The sequence below is a fragment of the Biomphalaria glabrata genome, chromosome 2, assembly GCF_947242115.1.
Source record: "Biomphalaria glabrata chromosome 2, xgBioGlab47.1, whole genome shotgun sequence".
NCBI classification, from domain to species: domain Eukaryota; kingdom Metazoa; phylum Mollusca; class Gastropoda; family Planorbidae; genus Biomphalaria; species Biomphalaria glabrata.
The window spans coordinates 58,960,255-58,985,794 of NC_074712.1; the positions used below are offsets into that span (position 1 = coordinate 58,960,255).

Genomic DNA, 25,540 nt, shown 5'->3' on the forward strand with positions numbered 1-25,540 from the left:
AACATATTGGTATTATATGTACATTTGCACACTAGCGCGTCAGTGCAACACCGCTTGTGTTTGCGTAATAAATGGAGTTCCTAATATGTATATATATATAGACTGGCCAATTAAAGCCAATTAAAAAATTTGTGACTTGCAATTTTGTGTACTTTATTATAAAGCATTTATGAGCAGTATAAAAGTGCTTTTTTAACTTTGATACACACCTATATATATTGTATATAAGGAGGCAGTGTAGATTTGTTTAATCTCTAAGAATGAAGATCATGCAACTTTTCAGAATTCGGAAATCCGAATACAATAGATATACATGTTTTCAAGTTACATGAAGTTACTTCCTTTTTCCAGTCTATATTTCTTTATGTCTATGGTCTTCCCTCTTAAACACTAGTTTGTTATTTGTGTAATACAAATATTCTACACATACCTAATGACACTATTCACAGGAGATAAGTTAACATGTCTTCTGATATTAAGGAAATGATGTCTGCTTCTTTTACAATATTTAGCATCCACAGGCTTTGTACATTGTTCACAATTACCATATATATAGTTCCGGTATACTTACGATATATACATCTATAAACGACCTCTATACCTACGATATATACATCTATAAACGACCTCTATACCTACGATATATACATCTATAAACGACCTCTACAGCGATTGATGTAACAGACAAAGAAGATTAAATTTGAAAAAGTAATTTAAAAGACCTCATTGAAAAATATCTGTGATGTTTGCACAGATTGTGCTGTAAGTATGCTTGGATGTCGGTCTGGATGTCAATGTTTGGTACAGAATGAGTTCCCATTAGAATCCATCCTAATTAACTCACTTTTTGATTCATCCACATATATTAGCAACGTCAATATCAATGCATCGAAATATTTTTCTTCACTGTCAGTTACACTATTCTGGATCAACTGTTTGCAGTCATTCTGTTCTACACGAGATTTTTTTCGAGACTTCCTCTTCCATTTCCAACACAGTATCTTTGTGAAACATATTTTCTTCTGCCTGTCAGTTATCAAGTCTAAATATGGAAATAATTTTCATAATTCCTAATCTATAGTGAAATAAAAAAAACAAGCTCAACCTTCGCACTAACTTTGGCGTGTTTGAAAGTACTGTCGTAAATTTTTCCATTTATTATTAATACTTTTTAAATTGTAAAATATTTATGTAACGTAATATAAACACGCAATGAAAAGTAAAAAAAAATAAATTATAATATAATATAATAATCTGCTTTTAAAAAGATTAAAGCACAAATTTATTTTACACTAAAGAAATATAATACGTTTCTAATAATTAAGTTAACATCGTTGATATATTATTAGTTATATACATTTTGATACCTAGTAAAAGTTGAGTTCCTCTTTGCGACCTTGTGGTCTATAGGGCAGATGATGTGAAGCTCATCTGTTTCTGAGGCCCACAGTTTGTGGTGAACTCGGTCATATACAAAGAAGCTGCACTAGAAGATTCCCACAAACTGGAACCCATTACAGATCAGAAAGGTATGCACGACCAAGTTCCCGGGGCTACCAGGGAAACTAGCACGCGCCGGCTTCAAGGGGCGGAACCCGGCGACACAGACAATGAGAGCCCCTGCAACCATCATCCCGGTCGCCGTGCTAGGGCAGAGTAAGAGTCTGAAAATCAATGGAAAAATTGGATGTCAAAATTATCACTTCCTCCTAGATACTGGTGCTTCACGATCAGTCATACGGACGGATAAAGTGGACAGTAGCAAGAAAACGCCAGTTAGGGCCTACTCGTTGAAAACAGCTAGTGGAGAACTGATGCCCATAAAAGGCCTGATCGACATAACAGTCCAGATCGGGAATCAGTCATTCAAACACGAATTCCTGATTGCTGACGTCACAGATGACTGCATAATAGGGCTCGACTTCATGCTGAAATATGGCTTTTCCTTAAATATCGGCGGAGGCACTTTACAATGTGGGGACCTTGAAGTACCCTTGCTTGGCGACGAGAATGAAGAAGATGGCCGTGTCAGAAGGATTAAGTTGGTAGAAAATACAACCTTGCCTGCTAAGTCAGAAATGATCATTTGGGGGAAAATTGAGGACAGCTATCCCACGACAGGAACAGCGCTGGTAGAAAGCTTGGACACCAACCCCAACGGGATAGCAGTAGGAAAGACACTAGTCAGGATTGGGAAAGACCTAATGGTGCCCGTAAGAATTATGAACCTCGGTACAGTAGAGAAACATTTGCGGGAAGGTAGCACCATCGCTGGCTGCCATGCTCTTGAGATGATAAGAAACTGTAGCAGTGAAAACTCCGAAGAAAGACTCGAGTCCAGTGAACCGCACGTTACTAAGCTTCTGACAGAAGTCAAAACGATCTTGTCGAAAGAACAGTACACCAAAGCAGAACAATTCCTCAGAGAGTTTTCTGACCTATTAGCCCTATGACCAAAAAAAAATTATGGTTGGGGGTCGCCTCCTAATGTAAAATTGTATTAGGGGGTCGCGGATCTAAAAAGGTTGAGAACCGCTGCTCTACTTTATTCTGACAAACTCCTTTGGCCTCTTTAAACAGTTAGGCATTCTCTTGAGTTTTACGTACATTGATGATGGGCTGGTCAAGTAATCTACTCTTTAAGTTAACCAGTTCCCATCCCTGTCCTGTTGGAGGCTTTGGCAGTAGTATGGAATTATAGATGTGCTACTTAGCACCCTGTAACTAGTGTAACTATAATGAAAAGACGCAAAACAATTAAATAAAACATGATGTTAATATATAGTGTTTACTAATAGTCTAGAGTACTCTAGAGTATAAGTATAGGCTAATATAGGGACCTGAAAAAAATATTTTTTTTAGAAAAAAAATGTGTTGCTTTCGTACCATCAATGTATTTGTTATAATAATAATAATAATAATTTTATTTATAAAGCGCTGTTAACAAACAAAATGTAGGCTCAAGGCGCTGTAATAACATTACAAACACAAACACGACAATTGCAATCAAAAACTAATCTAAAAAGTTTTAAACAAGTAGATCTTAATGTTCTCCTTAACTCTTTGACTGCTGTGTTTTGTTTTCAAAAAAATGCTACTTTTTTTTAAAAAATAAGAAAATGTTCCAAACATGGCTAAAACAAAAATTTATTGTTTAAGTACCAATGATGCTATAGTAACAAATTTGGTATCAAAGTAAAGGTAAATGAATGGAGAATGTGAAAATGTAAACATCTTTCTATTTAAATATAAGATACAAATTATAATCTAAATAATATGACACTCAGAAAAAAAAAATGGATGCCAACTTTAGAACTTTTGAGACCTAAATTTAGATTTTGTTCTTTGTATTACTGTTGAAACAGCATATTTAGACTAGTTACAGCATTTTCAAAAAGAAATGTGATAAAACAGTCAATAAAAGATGATGAATCATTGATTATATTATTATTTTTACCTTGTTTTTTAGTCTGAAAAAAAGTGAAAATTATTGCGCTTTTCATTTCTACCAATAACAATAGATACCAGTACTAAATCTATCAACCAAATGCACTCAAATATTATGTACATTTGAATCAATGGGACATAGATCTAGATTTGTCTTCTTTTTATTTGCATAGAACATCTTTCATTCTAATACTAGACCAGTGCAAGACATAGGCTAGCGAGAGATCAAAGCCTAAATCTCTAACTAGATGAAGGACAATAAAAATCCTAATTCATTTTACCTAAGATTTAGACATCAAATAGATCATTATTACTGTTCCTTTGTGATATTTTCAAAAAGAAATGTGATAAAATAGTCAATAAAAGATGATGAATCATTGATTATATTATTATTTTTACCTGGTTTTTTAGTCAGAAAAAAAAGTGAAAATTATTGCGCTTTTCATTACTACCAATAACAATAGATACCAGTACTAAATCTATCAACCAAATGCACTCAAATATTATGTACATTTGAATCAATGGGATATTGATACTGGTCTTCTTTTTATTTGCATAGAACATCTTTCATTCTAATACTAGACCAGTGCAAGACATAGGCTAGCGAGAGATCAAAGCCTAAATCTCTAACTAGATGAAGGACAATAAAAATCCTAATTCATTTTACCTAAGATTTAGACATCGAATAGATCATTATTACTGTTACTTTGTGATAAATTATGGATTTAGAATAGTTTTATATTTTACTTTTATTTAGTAGTAAACTTTTTGGAGTGCAACTTGAACCAGTATAGTGATGGTGATGATTTTTACCAAAAAACAATACTAAAAAAAATTGCTAGAAAATATACCAAGAAAAGGCCCAGCATGGTGGATGAATATTGGATTTAGATCTGCCATTTCTGTTGTTTTCATTTATCTAAGGGTTAGATCTATAGGAATCTACAAAGGTGTAAAGATAAAAGCATAGATCTAGTCAACCTTGATCTACATTCAAGACCTAGCCCTAGTCTAAGGCTAAGGCCTAAGCCTAAGCATATAAGGCAATACTAGATCTAGATCTAAATCTAAATGCTAATAATGTCCAAGTCTGCTTCATCCTAAGCTAAATCTTGATCAAGATCTTCATTATTACAATTCATAGAAGTATAAATAAAACAATAATAAAGCTTCTTCAGTAGTAAACATTGTGGGTGTGTCTTGGACAAGCATAGCCATGATGTTGTAGATTTTTACAGATAAACAATACTAAAAAAAAAAAAGAAAAAGGGGAAAAAATGCCCACAGTGGATGATTATTTGATATAGATCTACCATTTCCTTTCTTTTTATTTACCATAAGCTTAGATCTAGAGATATATCTAGATCTAGAGTCCAAGTCTAGAGATAAAAGCTTAGATCTAGTCAATCTCGATCTACAGACTACACCTAGCCTACTGACAATAATAGATTTAGATCTAAATACTAATAATATAGATATAATCATATAAATACGCTAAATTTAGACCTACCTGAATCTAATCTAGATCAAATTCTTCATTATTACTATTTATTTGTGATAATTTTTAGAATAATTATAAAGTTTCTTCAGTAGTCAACATTGTGGGTGTGTCTTGGACTAGCGTAGTCATGGCGACGTTTTTTTACATTGTAAAAAAAGTAATAAATAAATGTCTAAATAAAGCCAAAAGCTTCTAATTTCTATGTAAACAAAGGATGAAGAACTCTTTTATAAATTAAAAATAGTTCCACTGTTGTTAGTTAAAATTTTTAATTTAAAAATGCAACGAAACAAAGGTAGGGTAAGAACGTCTATGGGATAGACGTTCCGTGCGTTTAGGGCAGACAGACCGTCTATGGGATAGACGCTCCGCACTCATTGAGTTAAAAGTACTTTTGGTATAGCATGTTGTCTGTCTGAAATCAATGGGGAGTGAGTTCCAAACCTTTGGTCCGTGCACTGAAAAAGCCCGCAGACCGTAGCTTTTGAGGGAGAAACGTGGCACCACTAAAAGCGTTGAGTCCATTGAGCGCAGGGCTCTCTGGGGGACATATGGAGTAATCAGTTCTCTAAGGTACAGGGGCATCTCATTGTTATAGATCTATATACACTGATGACAAAGTGTGGCGAACGGTTCTCGCTTTCACGGGAAGCCAATGGAGCATGCGCAAGAGCGTAGTAGCAGAATCTTGTCTTGTTTTTCTAAGTACTATTCATGCGGCGTTGTTCTGTATACGTTGCAGTTTGGCTATTTTGTCATCAGGTATACCTGCTAGCACGGCGTTACAGTAGTCAAGGCGGGAGAGTATGAATGCCACAGCTAGCGTTTTTGTTGACTCCGTTGTTAAATATGGTCGGATCTGGCCTAATCTACGCAGCTGCAGATAAAGACCCTTGCAGAGCTGACTTGTGTGTGGGTCGAAAGATAGTGTTGAGTCGAAGAAAACTCCAAGATTCCGCACTACATGGACATAAGGAAGCTGGCAGTTCGTAATAAAAAGAGAATCTGTGCTTTCAACTTTTGAGACGTTGTTCCGAGTGCCAATCTTAATTATTTCTGTCTTATCTTCGTTCATCTTGAGCTTATTTTCAACCATCCAATTGCTCACCCTTGCAACGGTACTACTGATTTTCTCTGCCAGGTGCGACACCTCTGATGGTACTGAGGAATCGTATAACTGTGAGTCATCGGCAAAGAAATTGTATATTATAGTGTTACAAATGACCAGTGACAGGAAGAGGTTAACGTGTGACCCCGACGAGATAACACAGCAGCGGCAGTTCCCTGGAATGTATAAACAGAGACAGGATGTGACGTGTCCTTACATGTTATTCCAAAAGGTACTAGCAATGTCCAGTGACAGATAGAGGTCACAACTTGTGACCCCGGCAAGATGACACTGCAGCCGATGTTTTCTGGAATCTACGTGTATAAACAAAGACAGGATGTGACGTTTCCTCACGTGTTATTCCAGAGGATATTAGCCGTGTTTGTGCAACTTTGGACAAGCGATTAGGGACTCTATATAAGCCAGAGAGTTAATGTGAAAGTCAGTCGTATGGAGTCGTGAGTGAGCCGTTACAGTCGATACAGACTATGTAAGACGTGTGCGGCTCTGTGGAAGAGAAATGTGTACGACTAGATGCAAGTTAACTAGGGTAGAGTTAACTGGAGTGGACTACTGTCGTTAAAGTCTATACAGCGAACTACAGTGGACTTGAGCCGTTACAGTCGATACAGTCGATGTAAGACGTGTGCGGCTCTGATTCGGTAGACTTGAGTACGACTTGGTTCAGCTTTGGGAGACCTGGGGAGCGACACTGGGAAGTGTGTCGTTGGTCTGTTCTGTGGAATACGGCTCAAGGAAAGTTGAGAAGAGATGAATTGCAACGAATTGAAGAGATGAATTGCAACGAAGTATAGCTAACTGTAAACTGACAGATATTGTACAGTCTTCTACGCTACATGTTACAGTAACGAATTGTTAGAGGTAATAGTCATTAAAGTTATATGAAACTGAAAGTTTAGTCGTCAAGTTCTTTGCTGTGTTTTTATTTGTGTGCCAACTAACACATCTAGCCAGAAGATTCAGAAATACGTAACAATAGGATGCCGGTTGGCGTATGACACCGCTGAGTGGATATGTATACATAGTGAACAGTACTGGGCCTAGAACTGATCCCTGGGGTACTCCGTACTTCAAGAGTAAGCTTGTTGATTCTGTTCCGTTAACAACGACACTTTGGGTGCGTTCAGTCAGGTAGGATCCAAGACACTTTAGGACGATTCCTGTTGTTCAGAACTTTCCACTGATGAATAAATTATGTCTGTTAAGAAGTTATGATTTTTTTTTTTTTGGACACGTTTTCACTTATTAATATCTGTAAGGAGACTGTATTAGCTGGTAATTCATATTTTGTTTTGTTAAATGATTAGGGCCTATATTGCCATTTGAGTGGCCCATATTCTAGTTCAGTAGTTGGTTTGACTTCTTGTCACATTATTGTTTGCATAAAATATGCGGGTGTTATAGCCACGACTCGAGGATTGATAGTCATCCTTGTTGATATATGGTGTAATGTGTGCGAGTAAGTTCCCTTAGCCGCTACCTTATTGTATTAGGAAGTGTCTGTTGCTGTTCGTTATCTAGATCTACTAGATATAAGTCTAATATGGTGGAATAAAAATAAGCCTGTGTGTTTTGTAGATCTAGATTCTATATCGGCCTTGTCGTTGATCTATTTCTAATTGTATTTATAAGTTAATTGTCTTAGTTAAAAAAAAAATAGATCTAACTCTAACATTCTAATTCTAAATAATTCTAAACTTAAACTCAAAACTGTTACTGAGACTGACTGAGTAAACTAAAACTAAAGTCAAAGTGAAAGGACTGAAAGTGACTCAAAGTAAAAGTAAGTACTAAGACTAAGTGTAATAGATCTAGAGTCTAGACTAGAGATACTATAGTAGAGGCTAGAGCTAGACTAGAGAGGCTTGAGGTTATTCAGTTATATATTTATATATATATATAGTATTACTTATAGTATAAGTATAGTTATAAGTTTTATAAAGTTACGGTATTCTAGATCTCGTTAAGTGTTAAGTCTAGTCTGGCTAGTCTAGATAGTAGAGATATACTATAATAATTATGAGTATAATAGTAAAGTTTGCATTGAAGATGGCAGTCCAGAAGGTCAACTTAAACCACCAACAAAATTAAGCATGATAGACGGAAATATTAATATTAGCGAAAATTTTCGTCAATGGCAAAGACAGGTGGAGATTTACCTCCTAGGGTCAGGTGCTGACAAGAAGCGGAAATGTCAAAGAAAGGCCATTATACTCCATTGTGCAGGAGCACAAGTTCAAGATGTATGTGATCATTTTATTTATGAATACAATGAAAATAGCAATGAATGAATGATCCAGACATATTGTTACAAATCATGCTACATGATTACTGACTATTACTGTCTCAAAGAAAGAATGAAGTACTTGAAGCTTATAGGTTCTGGAATATGACTCATATCTCTTCATATGATTTGTTTATTACTAGTTTGAGGACACAGGCTGAGAAGTGCAATTTTAAAGACAAAGGCTGAATGATAAGAGATAAACTACTTTTTTTTTGCTAATCAAGGTCTACAAGAGAAACTACTAATGTGTTCAGATTTTGACCTTGTGGTCTATAGGGCAGATGATGCTTTGGTGATGAAGGAAAGTCGCTGGAACACTGAACTACTATCTGACCATTCAGATGGATGGTTCTGATATATGGTGTAATGTTGTGTGAGAGTTAGTTCCCTTAGCGGATTAGGAAGTGTGTGTTACTGTTCGTTATCTAATATGGTGGAATAAAGCCTGTGTGTGTTTTGTATATCAGCCTTGTCATTTATCTATTTCTAATTGTATTTATAAGTTAATTAACAATCCTGGGTTAACCTTGTTGTAATCATTGTCCTCACAATGTTACCTAGAGTCATTCTGTTTTCTACGACACAATATCTCCTTGACTTGACTTGTGCAATCTGTTTTTTTTTTTAGAATGTTTGGAGTTATCTGTAAACAAAATCTTTTTTTTTTTTTTTTGGCCTTTATAATTTGTATTACAACAATATTACGAGTTTCGGTCATAACTAGCTCCAAATTTAGACTCTACATTTACATCTTATCTTATACTACTCTTACCTTTTTTACCTTTTTACCTATCCCTTAGTCTGTTGGACCGTTGGAGCACCAGGCAAGATTTGTCGACTGTCTTTCTCCATTCCTCCCTTTTTTTTTGCCTTGTTTAGAACCTCTCTCAATGGCAGGCCTGTCCATTCTTTAATGTTGTCCTCCCATCGCTTTTTCTGTCTGCCTCTTCTTCTTTTCCCTGGCACTGTTCCCTTAAGGAAGGTCTTTGCGAGCCCTGTAGATCTTGTAATGTGGCCAAAGGTTTTAAGCTTTCGTCTTTTCACAATAGTTAGCAGGTCGTCATGGGCTCCGATCGCAACAGTAACCCTGTCTCTGATTTCTTGGTTTGTGATGCGGTCTTTGAATGTGATGCCTAGGATCCTTCTGTAGCATCTCAATTCCATTGCTAGGATCCTCCTCTCAAGCTCTGCATTCAACGTCCACGACTCGCAAGCATATAAAAATGTGGCCATGACCAGAGAGTGCATCAGTCTGATTTTGGTGCCGAGGGCTAAGCCCTTATCTTTCCATATTATTTTAAGTTTTGAAAGGGCTGCTGTGGACTGTGCTATTCGGGCCAATAATTCGGGTTTTGTTCCCTCATCTGAGACAATAGCTCAGAGGTATTTGAAGCTGTTAACACTAGTTAGCTTTTCACCTCCAATACTGATGCCTCTTTTAAAGCTCTGATGGCTATTGGTCATAATTTGAGTTTTTTCGGCATTTATTTGCATGCCATATGCTGCGGAAGTCTTGTCAATGCGCATCACCAGGTCAGCTAGTTCTTCTTCTGTCCCTGCTAGGCCGTCAATGTCATCTGCGAAGCGCAAGTTAGTAATTCTTCTTCCTCCAACAGTACCTTCATAGCCCTCGAAGGCATCTTCCATTATCCTTTCAAGGAAGATATTGAAGAGTGTTGGTGACAGTAGGCAGCCTTGTCTTACTCCAACTGTGGTTTTGAACCAGTCCCCAATATTATTGTTGAAGTACACCGCACTGGTGGCATCCTTGTAGAGGTTCTGTATAACTTTGATTATGTTTTTATTAACGTTGTACTTTTCCATTGTCACCCAGAGTGCTCCGTGCCATACTCGATCGAAAGCTTTCTTGATAGACATGGAAAAGATTCTCTTGGAGATATTTCTCACAGAGTATTCTGAGGTTTAGGTTTTGCTCTGTTGTGCTGCGACCTTGTCTAAAACCTGCTTGTTCTTCTGATATGATGTTGTCTGCTATCGGTTTTAGCCGGTTTAATATGATTTTTAACAGTACTTTGCTGGGATGACTTATGAGGCTGATGGTGTGATAGTTTTGACAGAGTTGTAAGTTGCCTTTCTTTGAAAGGGTTATTATGAGTGATTGGGTCCAGGGTTTGGGCCAATCTCCTGATTACCAGATCTTGTTGCAAATCATATAGAGTGCGTTTATCATAGTTTCTCCTCCCGCCTGAAGAAGTTCGCCAGGAATGTTGTCAACTCCGGCCGATTTTCCACTGCATACAATACTGTCTATACTATTAACTAACCCTAGCAATACTGGCAACAGTAGCTAGCATCAATCACTGATTCAGGAGTTTTCTAAAACCAAGTTTTAATCCTTTAAAGTTTAAGGCGTAATTTTAAGGCTTTATACTTAAAATTATACTTTTTTAAAATTATAATTACATCTATAATCTATAGTCTTTTTTTAATTGTAGCTGCAACTAATAGTAACTCACTAACTGGTCTGAACTAAGTGTAAATTGTAAAGTTAAGATTTATAAATTTATATTGACTTATTCAACTTATTCATATTGACCGATCTTTGCATTTCATTACTGATCTATATAGATCTAGATCTACCAATCTCTTATAGAGAACAGAATATATTATTATATATAAATTCTAGACGTAGATCTAAAGGTCTATGTATTATATAATATACTACTAGATCTATCTAGATAGATCTAATAAATTTCCAAGTGCAGCCTGAGTGAAAAAAACATCTTACAATCTAACTTTACTTAAAGTTATCAGTCGTTTTTTACTCCCACATTTCCTGTATTTTTTTTCTGCCTAGCTAGATCTAGATGATTCTAGATCTATGTATAGAATTTAGTGTGGATCTAGGTTAGAAAGATTAGATTAGAAAGCCTAAATCTTATATATAGTAGATGATTATGTAGAATGTGGACCTAGTCCTGTAACTGTATTATTTATCTTTTTACCAAATGAGATGATGACCGTTAATAAACCCATACCGGCTCGGCCGTCGCCCAGGTTACCAAGGGCAGCGCCTACCATTACAGACCATGGCAGGGGTGAGAAGTATACCCTACTACTGGTCCATGCAAAACTAAAATAAATACCAGAAATAAAATCACCATAGGAACATGGAATGTGAGATCACTAAGAGATGAAGGAAAAGTTCAAGAGCTCACACATGAACTTAACTGACTCCGTTTCAACATCATAGGACTCTCTGAAATGCGCTGGAAAAACATAGGTGAAACAACAACAGAAGATGGCCATAAACTGTACTACAGTGGACTACCAGATGTTCACAAACAAGAAGTAGGATTTCTTGTACACAGGAACTAAAATAAAAAAAGAAGAAGAATCGCAATCATAATTTAAATATCAAACGTAGCATTGCCAACGTCATATTTATAATTTATGTAATATATATCAATATATTATATCTGTTTCCCACATTGTTACAAAATTTTTGCGCCAGTTTGTGACATAAATACAACTTCATCCTTTCCTATCCTGGCAATCCAGTCTCCCATGATAATGAGGATATCTTTTTTTCAGAACTTCTTTAGTGCAGTCATCTATTTCATTGTAGATGCTCTTTAGAACCTTGCTTTATAGTTGAACATTGAGCAATACACTTGAATTATTGTTATATCGTGTTAGCTGTAGCCATAACACAAATGGCAATTATCCTGCTGTTGACAGGTTAACAGCTTATATTGCAATTAGATTTCTCTTCGTAGACTATAAAAACATTACCAGGTTGATGGTTCTTTAAAGCGTCACTCTACCAGGTCTTGTAACGTTTTCTTTGGTCCTCCCCGGGTGTTTATTTCCGTGGTATCCATCATATCTGGTGGGCATTCCCCCTGTCCACCACCTGATATCTGGTGAGACACTTGATGAAATGTTAATGTTCGCTGACTACAACAGACAATTTTGTACTTATTTTTTCATACTTGTAGCTTTTTCAAACACTAAAAACAAATTATGCATGAATTTTTTAAAAAATTCAAATTAGCTTTATTCAACTTTTTTTTTCTTTTACATCAGGACAATTAGATTAATGAGCAGACATTGAGATCCACTAAAAGTTCCATGATGGCTGATACAAGTCATGACACTACTCTTGCTCTGAGCTATACATTAAAACAAATGAAAGATGAAATGGATGAAACAGATTTGTTTGCACAGCAATCTGAAGAACAAGACTTTAAGGTGTCAAACATAAAAATAGAGAAGGTTGAAGAAGAAAAATCATACCTGTGTAGGCAGCAATCAGAAAACTGTCCTTTCGCTCAAACCTCAGATTCAAACTTCGGGCATCAGGTATTTTATTATTACTCCTTTGTTTCATTTAAGAATTCATCCTGTGTACCTAACTATTATGATCTTGTAAACTATGTTGCAGTACCCATACAAAATGGCATCTGTTTTAAAATGTATACTTTCTTTACTATACATTCTCTACATTGCAACTTTTTAAATGAATATTGTTACGAATCTCACTATCCAGGCTCTCTGCAAACTGCACCATACACCACCAACTTAAAGAACTTGACAACTCAGGGCTCCAAAGTAACCTAACACTTTAATAGTTGAATAAATAACAGCCAATACTGTACAATTGGCAGCACGTACACTGTACAAATATCTCTCCTGTTAATAGCCGTACCGCCGTATCAACTCTTGCACTGGCCTCTCCGTCTCGTTCCGGGCTTGCACTGGGTTCAACAGTTCAGGACTGACTTCACACACTAGGCTCATTGTGTCGGACTCAATCACAGACCAAGATCAAGATGCCGTTCGTCTCAACTGTACTTGATAGTACTCCGCACTGAACCGTCGTAATGCTCCGTACAGAACCACACTTCTGAACTGTGCTTTAGTCGACCGTGTTCTGAACTCTTGTCGTGAACCTCCTTTCTGAACCGTCTTGACTGCGTCACCTCCGCTCTTATATAGGGTCACTACTGGCCTTCTCGAACCGGACAGAATGCCGCTCGACGTTTCTAGGTGGTCAGATGACTACAACTCTCCTGACGCTCATGAGCTCTGTTCACGACGGTGATCCTTCCCGAACTGTCCTGTTGACACTCGACTCGGCTGACCGTCGTAGCTCATCACGGTTGAACGCTCGTCTAGCGCTGGCCTGGGGCGATTTGCGTCGGCTTACTACACACACCACTACCCCTCTCTGTGCCACCACCAAGTTTATAACAATATTTATTGTCTAGCTCACCTAAGGTGATGAAAATTTCTTAGATTTTCAACTCTAGTCACAATTCAGACTAGCAAAAACTTGCCCTTAAGGAGTGTCATAAGAGAAGGATGATGCTCTTCAAAGCTTGATACTTGATTAAAAGTAATAATAATAATAATAATCTTTATTATCACATGAGGAAATTTGCCTAACAATTTGTGCACTACACCAAACAAAACATTATAAATATAGAAAATATACATTCACATCAGTCTCACTCATAAGTAACAAGGTATCGGGCCCAGGACACACTCTAAAAGACATTGTATGAACCGTTTAATCTGCAAACTAAAACACAAAGAAATAGGCATTTAAAAAATTCCTGATAATATATACATTTTCATATGGAATTGGATATAACCAGCACAAAAAGAATATCATTGCAGAGACGCATTTATAATCAAAATGGATTCTACACTTTTAAGACAAAACTGTTCAGATTTGTGGAAAATAGAGTACATTCTGCACATTGCTTCCATCCATCCATCCTAGCGGCGCCACAGCCCATGGAGGGCTCTGGCCTGCTTCAACACATCCTTCCATTCAGATCACTCCTGGGCCTTTCGTCTCCATGCCCTAACCCCAAGCTGTTGCAGGTCTGCTTCCACATCATCAATCCATCGCATTCGGGGTCTGCCTTTGGGTCGCCTGCCTTTTGGTTTTTGCCTGTATACGATTTTCGCTCCTCTGTTATCTGACATTCTTTCAAGGTGACCTGCCCAACGTTGTTCTTTTTAATTTCGTTCACTATTGTTAGGTCTTCATACAATTGATATATCTCATGGTTAGTGCATGTCCTCCACCCTGTTTCATCCTGTATGGCACCATGGATTTTCCTAAGTAGAGAGTTCTATCAAATGCTGGATTTCCTACTTTGTTGTTAATATATATATACACATACACAATTTCTAATTTTTTTATTAATGTTACAATTTTTGTCTTACAGGAAAGTACTGTAAAGCAAGAGATAGAAATGAATTATTTTACAACTAGTAATAGACCATGGACCTTTGCTTCAAAACTACTGGAAGTGTCAATGAAGGCAGACAACAGTCTTTGTCCTGTACCTATCATATTGCCTGGACATGTCACCGAAATGTCTGTGAGTCAGGTAAATATTAACTTCCTACAACAAGATAAAAAAATTCTTACTTATTGCTAATTTCATTCTAAGGTAACTATAAAAACATGCAATCGCACTATTTACTATGTATATACCGGGTATCTAAAAAGTATACATTTGATGAGGTCCTCATTATTTTAATAATTTAGCTTGCAAATAATTACAACTTTATTGAAAAAAAAAATTTAAAAAATAGTAACCTAAACAAGGTTACAAAGACTGTTTGCGTGAAAACACAAACTCAAAATCGGCCCCACATGTACAGCAATCCTATTCAGTACATGGGATAATATGAAAAACTACTTATTAATTGTTTAAAATTTTGTTCCACTTATTTGCATATTAAATAGATTTTTTTTTTATTAAAAAAAAAAAAATTTTTGTAAATGTAGAAGTTCGTATGACAGAACTTAACTTAGCAATACATTTGTAAAAAAAAATTATTTTTTTTTTCACAAAAAATCTAAAACCGTTTGCATTAATGTGTTAAAAACACTTGGCAATAGTCATCTCCCTTACTAAATAACTTCCTGTGTTTGTTACTATTAATAATGAATAGTTGTAAAAATGGTGTGTTTTTTTTTTGTTTTTAAAAACTGCTTGCATAGTTTATATCAAAAGTTAAATTTTTCGCTTTCAGAAGAGAAAAAAGTAGCCGTTGCATCAGAACTTGAAAGATCTAAAATATCATGATGTCGGATTTTCAATATCTTTTTTAATTTACGAGATGTAGACGGAACTGACTGACGGACAGACCACACAAAACTAATGGCGTCTATTCCCCTTTCGGGGGCCGCTAAAAAATGGCCAGTATGATCATCAAACCAACATTCAGGTTATTACCATGATACACTATCAACTCAGCCATACTACAATGGGCAAAATATATTCTTAAATATGTTCAAGTAGGATAACTAAAACATATTTTCATGCTACGCAAAGATAATGTAAAGATATCACTGGATATCATGTTGTCTCATTATATACTAAAGAAACACAATTGCTGCTTCCCTCTAAGACCAAAATATCATTCCACTTATCATTCCTCAGCACAGATTTCTTTCTCATCTACTTATAAGCACCTGTTCTACAAATTTAATACAGACATGAATGTAATCCCCTTGTTAAATAATTCAAAACCCCATTGTTTCATTTAAGAATTCATATTGTGTGCCACACTATTACAGTCCACTATACTATATTACAGAACCCAGCTGGCTTAGGAACAAAACTGTTGTCATTTAATAGGGAACCATCGGTAACATTTTGAGAAACATTGAAGTAGACATTTGAGATGGATGTTTAAGAACTCGTTATATGGTTGTCTGCCACATATATCTTATCTCAATAACAATTATGTATTTTACCTCAAATACAATTATATTTAAAAAAACAAAAAAAAAGCAACTGTAAATGAAATAAAATATTCAAATGTCAAGTTTTGTGTTAATATAATAAAAAAAAAAATATGATAGTCTTAGGGGACCACTGGCATTTCGTTATTTGACATCCCATAAAGGTTGTAACTTACAGGTTGAGAACAGCTGCTTTAGTGGGGTATATTTCTTCATTTTTTCTTCTTAAAGAAAATCAGTAATATTCTTTTTGCATATGGCTGTTCAGATTATTCTTATTACTTGAAGAAACAAAAAAGGGAATTGATTTTAAAATTTTTATAAGCCCCATTTAATTAAACCCTCTGTTAGTCTTTGACATTGTCTTTTCATTAAAGCTTTTTATTTTAAGCTGTCTCACTATTACGCTTTGTTACATGCTGCTTTCTTATTCTTAGGATTCAACATTCTTTCCGGAATCTCTTCGCATTACAGTCTTTTTTTTGCATTTAATTTATGCAAGTATAGAAAAATTTGATGTAATAATTCTTGGTTATTCCATATATGGGACCTATTCAAATCCTATTAATATATTTTTAATGTTTATAATTTAGACCAATGAGATTAATGTTAGCTTATAGTAGAAGACTTTGCATCAATGGCCAGATAAAAAAAAAAAAATCTTTATTTTTACTTTATATTTTAAATGAGACAAATGGCCTATGAGTCTATAATGAATAAACCATACATATTTTTTTACTCAATAAATTTATGATGTGTGAATATTTATTCATTTTTACAAAGCTTATATCAACTCACTCTGTCTGTCTTGTACAATTTTCGTACATGTTATTTCTTCCACAACTAATCTCGAATCAAGTTGAAATTTTGCACAATTATTTCATGTACCGGTACCTGACAAAGCAAGAATCAATAAAACAAAATTAACCAATTATTTGATTAATTATTTGTAATTAATTATTTTGTTTGCTATCGAACAGGGGAAAGAAATTGTTCTTGACAGATGTAGTGGCCTAAGCTGAATTAGTCCCCTTTATATTTTGTGTAGAGAATTAGGCCTTTAAAGTTTGAAACCGGCAATAGATAGAGCTATGAAACCTCATAAGCACTTCCCTGACACAGTATTATGTGTGTATTAGCTGAAGCCCTCAAGCTCAAGCTGTACTACTTTTTAAAAAATAAAATACATTTGAAATGCTATCACAGTAAGAAGAGATCCCCTTCACCCCACCCCCTCTTCTCTCTTTTCAAAAACAAGTGTAGGGTCATATTGCATTGAGAAAGCTAAAAGCCTGTAATTGTGCTAAACAAAAATAGTTGGTAAAAGTATTTCTAATACCACATTTATTATTGTTAGTCTAGATCTATTATATTAATTTTATTACACATCTGATCCAAACTAATTGATACAATTAAACTTAGTTTAAACTTTTTTTTTTAAGTATTTTTTTTTTATATCTTATTTTTTTTATTCCCGCAGATACACAAATCAAAAAGAGAAATGGATTCAGAAAGTTGTGTGTTTGTGACAATCAAAAAGGAGGATAAGAAACAAAACCATCCCAACGAGGCTATTTTAGGCGAAGAAATCCATCTTTCATCTTGTACCCAGTATAAAATATGTCCAAAAGAATACTTTGACTCTTTATGTTTAAAACAACACCAGCAAATTCATACTGGTGAAAAGAAGCAACAACTAATTCCAACTGTGGAAAAACCTTTTAAATGTCAAGTATGTCTAAAAGAATTTTCTCACCCTAAAAGTTTAAAAACACACCAGCTAATTCATACTGGTGAAAATCCTTTTAAATGTCAAATATGTCTTAAAGAATTTGCTCAGTCTCGAAATTTAAAAGAACACCTGTTAATTCACACTGGTGAAAAACCTTTCAAATGTCAAATATGTCTTAAAGAATTTGCTAAGTCTCGAAATTTAAAAGACCACCTGTTAATTCATACTGGTGAAAAACTTTTCAAATGTCAAATATGTCTTAAAGAATTTGCTCAGTCTCGAACTTTAAAAGAACACCTGTTAATTCATACTGGTGAAAAACCTTTCAAATGTCAAATATGTCTTAAAGAATTTGCTCAGCCTCGAAATTTAAGAGAACACCTGTTAATTCATACTGGTGAAAAACCTTTCAAATGTCAAATATGTCTTAAAGAATTTGCTCAGTCTCGAAATTTAAAAGAACACCTGTTAATTCATACTGGTGAAAAACCTATCAAATGTCAAATATGTCTTAAAGAATTTGCTCAGTCTCGAAATTTAAAAAGGCATCAGCTATTACATACTGGAGAAAAACCTTTCAAATGTCAAATATGTCTAAAGGAATTTTCTCAGGCTGGTACTTTAAAAGAACACCAGAGAATTCACACTGGTGAAAAACCTTATCAATGTCAAATGTGTACTAAAGAATTTTCTCACTCTCAAAGTTTAAAAAAGCATCAGCTAATTCATACTGGTTAAAAAAAATTTCAAACGTCAGATATGTCTAAAAGATTTTTTCAGTCCAAATATTTAAAAGAACACCAGCTAATTCATACTGATGAAAAACCCTTCAAATGTCAAATTTGTCTAAAGGAATTTTATCAGGCTTGTACTTTAAAAGAACACCAGCTAATTCATACTGATGAAAAACCTTTCAAATGTCAAATTTGTCTAAAAGATTTTTCTCAGTCTAAATATTTAAAAAAGCATCAGCGAGTTCATACTGGTGAAAAACCTTTCAAATGTCAAGTATGTCTAAAAGAATTTTCTCACCCTAAAAGTTTAAAAACCCACCAGCTTATTCATAGTGGTGAAAAACCTTTCAAATGTCAAATATGTCTTAAAGAATTTTTTCAGGCATATCATTTAAAAGAACACCAGAGAATTCACACTGGTGAAAAACCTTATAAATGTCAAATGTGTTCTAAAGAATTTTCTCACTCTGAAAGTTTAAAAAAGCATCAACTAATTCATACAGGTAAAAAAAACGTTCAAATGTCAAGTATGTCTAAAAGAAATAGATCTTCTGGTTCTGATTGAATTAATCACTAATTGACTTACGCTGAATTGAATAATTATGTCCAAAGAATTACAGGTGACACAGTATGTCAGGAGTGAATTTAGATTTAAAAAAAAGGTGTCAGCAGTCGTCAAGAGCAGGAAATAGAATAATTGGCACAGTATAGGAGTCGTGTTTTTTTTTTTCTGCTTTCCATTTGTCTTGCAGGGATGTTCTGCTTTGGAAGTAAATCTTTTCCAACTGCAGTAGTGGTGTAGGCAGGGCCGGACTTAATCCACTGCAACCAATGCGGCCGAAGTGGTCCCCGCACCATCACAGGCCCCGCGTTTTCTAGGTGTACATTATTAAATAAAACCATTATTTCTTATTACACGGTTCTGGACCTCTGAAATTATTAAAATGTCCTGAAAATTCATAAAATAGACAAAGTTGTCACTTTTACATTATCTGTCCACTAATGAAAGATACACTTCTTTTCCAAACTACTAAGAATATTTTTAACATTATCTGTAACTGTGGCATCTAGTAAAAGAAGCTTCTCACGCCTCAAAATAATCAAGCATAACTTGAGATAGATTGAACACTTTGGCATTTCTTGCTATTGATTGTGATCTATTTAGGAAACAGAATTTTGATATGGCTTCGCTACACGCAAGGTCGTAAAAAAGGTTATACTTAATTAAATTTGATCGTGATTTTTGTACTTAGTAAAGAGTGAATAAAATGCAAAAATGAATTTATTTTCTAATACGGAATCTTAATTGTTACTTATTTTCCTTATCCCTACCCAGACATACATACATACGCCCTACTTTCTGCTTTATATTATAGATACGGTATAAGCTAAGTTACCGTGTTTTTCGTTTTATTTTATTGTCAGTAGTTGTAAATATTATTTTAGAACATATTGTCACGAAAATGGTCACTAGGAGATTTGGGTTTGAATGAAAGTGAAAGAAACGAAGCAACTTGTCAGAGCTATAGACATACATAAATAAAGACTGGAAAAAAGAAATAACTTCATGTAACTTGAAAACATGTATATCTATTGTTGTCGGATTTCCGAATTCTGAAAAGTTGCATGATCTTCAGTCTTGGAGATTAAACAAAACTAACTACACTGCTCATAAATGCTGTATAATAAAGTACACAAAAATTGCAAGTCACATATTTTCGTTTCATGAAACTCTTTTTATCTGCCAGTCTATATTTATTTATGTCTATGGTCATAGCACAAGTAGGCTATTATCAAATAGATTCTCGGAAAACTGAAAAAGTAATGATACATTTTAGCACTTGATATGGGAGTTACATTTTCATGTCCCGCCCATTGAAATTGGGACTTTGACACTGTTCATGTTGGACAACTTTAGGATTTCTGTATCTGGTATGTGGTCATGCCAGTGCACCCTATGACTACTCCTTAGACAGCGTAGATGGAAGGAGTTTAGCTTTTTGATGTGGTGGGGAATAGCCTATACGGTCAAGGACTCGCTTATATATGAGTGACGGGAGAACTACAGCGCTGTAGACTTTCAGTTTTGTGGATGTGCTGAGTCCTCTCCGATGCTACACGTGTCCTTGAAGTCTGCCAAACGCAGCACTGGCACGTGCCACGCGGAGGTCTACCTCATCATCTAGGTTGGCGTTTGCTGATATGGTGCTTCCGAGATACCGGGTAGTAAAGTAAAAGTAAAGTTCCCCTTTCAGACCTTTTGGTCTAGAGGGCAGATGATGTAAAGGTCATCTGTTTCTGTGGCCTACGGTTAACGAGGGTGTCATGTGGCCAACACAACGACCAACCGCCTTTACTTCTCCTCAACTAATGTCATGTACCCATTAGAGCTGGGTGGACTCAGAGGCGCCCGAATATCCCGAAATTAATAATCCCAGGATTCGAGCCTGGGACCCCGGTGACTGATTTTTGGTTTGATTTTGTTTATTTTAGGTGAGATTTTAATACTAAACCAGCCAAGTGGGTTTTGAGTTTAAACCCCCCTACCAGGCGTGTTAGCAGTTAAATCCCTCTCTTCTATAAAACAAAAATGCAAACGACAATTCCCACATTCAAATAGCACAGCTGAGGAAGATTTTGATTTTAAAACCCCCTCCGAAATTTAGGATTAAACCCCTTGTACAATATAAAAAAATCAAAGTACACACTAAAAATTCTACGAGGGTAGCCAAAGGGGTTTTGAGTTTAAACCCTCCTTTAGCGAGGTTCGAATCTAAAAATACCTCTTCAATATATTTTAAAAAAAAGCAAACTACGCACTCAAAATGCTTTGAGCGTAGCCAAAGGGGTTTAATTAAGTTTAAAATACCTACAGCTGGGTTTGAAGCTAAAAAAATACCTTTTTAATATTAAAAAAGCAAATTACACTCTAAAATCTATGAGCGTAACCAAAAGGGTTTTGAGTTTAAACCCCCCTTCAGCGGGGTTTGAAGCTAAAAAAATACCACTTCAATATTTTTTTAAAAAAAAAAAGCAAATTACACACTCAAAATGCTATGAGCGTAGCCAAAGGGGGCTTTAAGAAAAAAGCAAATTACACACTCAAAATGCTATGAGCGTAGCCAAAGGGGGCTTTAAGAAAAAAGCAAATTACACACTCAAAATGCTATGAGCGTAGCCAAAGGGGGCTTTAAGAAAAAAGCAAATTACACACTCAAAATGCTATGAGCGTAGCCAAAGGGGGCTTTAAGAAAAAAGCAAATTACACACTCAAAATGCTATGAACGTAGCCAAAGGGAGCTTTAAGAAAAAAGCAAATTACACACTCAAAATGCTATGAGCGTAGCCAAAGGGGGCTTTAAGTTTAAACCCCCCTTCAGCGTGTTTTATGCTTAAAAAAACAACCTCTTCAATATTAAAAAAAAATTTTCATACTAAAATTCTTTGAGCGTGGCCAAGCCAATGGGGGTTTGAGTTTAAATCCCTTCCTCCAAATGTTTTTTTTTTTTTAGTTTAAAAACTTCTCCAGAAGGTTTTGAGTTGAAAATCCCCCTACAGAGAGTTTTGAAGTTGAAAACCAATCTCTTCAATAGTATTCTATGCAAACTACTGTCACCAAATTCTGAGCGTAGCTTGTTGATATGGTGCGCAAAGATGCACGCGTTCAATATAATAAAGTATTCTCTCGCACCATAATGGTTGTTGTTTGTTTATTGCTGACTGTGAACCTAGATCTTAATTCACATGGTGGCAGCGGTGTATCAATGATCAGAGGTAATCATTAATCAGTATATAAATGTTTATTGTTTGCAATAATAAATGGGCAACAATTACAGGGCTAGGCCGTGCAATGGCAGCTAGAAATTTTCTTCCAGTACCCGAGCCGATTGAGGTAGAAGGTAACATGGCCGCTAATTGCCAAAAGGAGCTGGCGAAACTATGAGTTAGCCACTAAATTGTCAGAGGAGATCAGAGTGGCCACCTTTCTAACAATTATAGGAACAAAAGCGATGGACCTATATGAAGGTCTTGAAATTGAGAAGGGAAAAGAAAGAAAGATGGAAGAAATAGTGAACAAATTTGAAAGTTTTTGCATTGGAAAAACGAATGAAACTTCTGAGCGCTATGTTTTCAATACTCGTGAACAGCAAGAAGGCGAGGACATTGAAAAGTATATAACAAATCTGAAGAAGACTAGCAAAAACGTGTAGTTTTTAGCGCCTGGAAGATAGCTTGATTGAAGACAGAGTACTTCTTGGTGTTAGACATGAATGTCTCAAAATGAAATTGTTACAAGATAGTAATCTCACATTGGAAAGGTGCAGAGATATTTGCAGAGCATACGAGACCGCCAACAAACAGTTGAGACAAATACAAGCCGACCCTCCAATTATTGAGAAAGTATCAACACCCTCAAGAACAAACATTCAGAAACATTTGGAGAACCGCAAAATGAAAAGGATGACAGCAGTTATGACAGTGAATGGTCACCATGTAAGGTTTCAATTGGATAGTGGAGCTGATGTAAATACCATCCAGGAAAATTACTTAAATAAGAATCAGATAGAAAAGACAACGCAAAGATTACTAATGTGGAATAAGACTGAAATGACCCCCATAGGGAAAGCCACTCTAACGACGAGAAATGAGAAAACTAACGAAACATTTGAGGTGGAATATATAGTTGTACCAAATAATCTAGCATGCCTTCTAGGTCATGAAACTTTAACAAGAATGAAGTTAATCAAAGTCAATAACGATAGGTTCATAGCATCAGTAGTTTAAAACCCCCCAACAGATGATTTTGATGATAAAACATCCCTTTTCGATATAAAATCTAAAGCAAACTACAGTCACCTAATTCCAATAGTATAGTCAAGAGAGGTTGCACATTTCAACCAGTGGCTGGGCTCCATTAATAAAGTGCAGTGCATAGCCATCTGCCGAAATTGAAAAACACTAAATGTGGCTCAACAAAGATGGCTGAGACGGATTTTAGGAGTCAGTTATAGAGATCGGGTCTAAATCAAGGAAATGCTACTCAGAACTGGGAGTCGACCCCTTAGTAAGATTGTGACAGAGCATCGCATGAGGTTTGCGGGTCATGTTCTCCGACAAAATAAATTACGCATAATAAGAAATGGGATGACATCCTAGTACAACTTGGCGCCAAACTTTGATGGAGGTCCTGAGAGAAGGTGGCAAGAGGCTTCAGACATTGCCAGTGACAGATTTTTATGGAAACAGCTTGCTGCCCAATGCGCCGAACGGTGCGGGAGAATCTAAATCAGTAAGAATAGCACATTCGGTTTTTAGAAATAAAACTTTTTAATAGTAGGAAAATGCATTTTCCCTACTTTCAATACCGGAAATAGTGCTAGGCGGCGGGGCTCCGCCCCGCTTGGGGAGCTCCCAGAGTTTCCCCAGAACCCTTTGTTGACAAGGGCGGGGAGTCTATAATTTTTCCACTAAGACCAGGAAGAGCCTATTCTAGGGTACAATAAACGTCTTCAGAAAGAATGAATGGTCAGAATGTATTAAAGATTAATTATGTACCTACATATAAGTATATATACAGTATGTATATATATATCTATATATATATTGGGGGGGGGGGGAGAAAAATCCTGGCTACGCCCATGGTAGGGCGTATTTATTGACTATGGCCTTTTGTTGGATTAAAACTTCCTACGAATTGTTCAACAGTTTTTGGACTTAGCTTCTTTACTTGTTAAAACTAGATGTGCTTATTTGTGTCTTGTTGGTTAATTGCGCTGAAATACACCCGCACAAGAAACCCAGACATCTCCAGAGTAATCTGTCGAAATCAGACAGGCAACAATTAACTACAGGATAGATGGGCATCATCACAACGTATAATATGACACATAGGCGTAGCCAGGGGGAGGGAATTCAAACCATCAGTTGCCTCAGACTTCATTGTCTGAAAGAGAAACTTTACTTACTGCCCCAGTGCAGCCTAGGAGGGGAGTTGAGCTTAGAATCCCCCTCTCCAGGAGATTTTAAAGCTAAAACTTCATTAATTAAGTGCACTAAATGGCAGATTTGTTTGTTTGTTTTTTATTTGTTTTTTTTTTTAACCGGAAGAGTAGAAATGCAATGTAGATACCGTAACGCAGAATATGCATTTTTTAAAGCATAAAATACCAAAAATAATGCTTGGATCCGGGGCTCTTAGCGCTCCCCATGACTCCCTAGCTGTAAATGGCGGTGTGTAGCCTACTGTCCATTCCACTAACTAAAGGAAGTGCCTATTTCAGGGTACAAAAAACGTCCGTAAGAATGATATAATAATTGCCCCATACACTCAATATTAATATATAGGCCTATATATATATTTGTAATAAAGTAGGTGCCGGTACTCAGTGATGGATTGCCTAATAGGCCTAAACGTTAAAATACAAAAAGAAGTTATATTTTTTCCCCACTTTTAAAAAGGTGCCGATACGCCGTACAGGTACGTACTGTCCCGGGTACGCTGTTCTGCCTCAACGTGGCACTCGGGTGGAAACGGTTACTTGAGAAGGTAACTTGGCAAAACAAAACTCCCGTGGGAGTGTCCAAGGGTACGCGAGAGTGGACCCATTGCACGGACGGAGTTGAAAGAGAGCTCTCACGACCCTGTCGATAATCCATGCGCCGTTCCTCAAGGGACCGTTACATATTAATGGTGAGTTCCCCATGGTTAGCTTGGTATAACATAGGAAAATGGCGGAGGCTCCCGGTAAACTCGGTTCTTTGGCCATGTCAAGCCCATGTGTCCAGAGGCCAGGTATGTCGGAAAAAGCAATGCTTTATATAGGCATTGACTTGGGTCTCTTCCAGACAAAACGGTGGTTCAGACAGTTTTTTTTTTTGTTTTTTTTTTTACTATTTGACGCTCAAACGGGTTTGTTTGTTTTTTTCAAAACTTAGAGCTCGAAGAGCCTTCGGCTCAGCTCTTAGACGATC

The 25,540-nt window shown here is 36.0% G+C and overlaps 1 protein-coding gene across 6 annotated transcripts; it reads left to right on the forward strand.

Moving 5' to 3' along the window:
- The first annotated feature begins 625 nt into the window (after window positions 1–625).
- LOC106064584 (zinc finger protein 501-like) lies at window positions 626–19,849 on the forward strand. Of its 6 annotated transcripts, none has more exons than XM_056021703.1 (4): window positions 626–762; window positions 12,415–12,690; window positions 14,571–14,735; window positions 17,583–19,849. In XM_056021703.1, exons 2-4 carry the CDS (start codon window positions 12,460–12,462, stop codon window positions 18,570–18,572), a joined length of 1,386 nt encoding a protein of 461 aa, XP_055877678.1. In that variant the 5' UTR covers window positions 626–762; window positions 12,415–12,459; the 3' UTR covers window positions 18,573–19,849. The 6 variants fall into 6 exon arrangements, with proteins under 6 accessions (XP_055877678.1, XP_055877677.1, XP_055877676.1 ...); XM_056021702.1 differs by lacking the exon at window positions 626–762 and adding an exon at window positions 6,762–6,938; XM_056021701.1 differs by lacking the exon at window positions 626–762 and adding an exon at window positions 7,063–7,208.
- The last annotated feature ends 5,691 nt before the right edge of the window (window positions 19,850–25,540 follow it).

Coding starts and splice junctions, on each gene's coding strand:
- LOC106064584 (XM_056021703.1), top strand. CDS start 12,460: ATGATGGCTGATACAAGTCATGACACTACTCTTGCTCTGAGCTATACA. Junction 12,691..14,570: donor ATTCAAACTTCGGGCATCAG/GTATTTTATTAT, acceptor TTTGTCTTACAG/GAAAGTACTGTAAAGCAAGA. Junction 14,736..17,582: donor CCGAAATGTCTGTGAGTCAG/GTAAATATTAAC, acceptor TTATTCCCGCAG/ATACACAAATCAAAAAGAGA.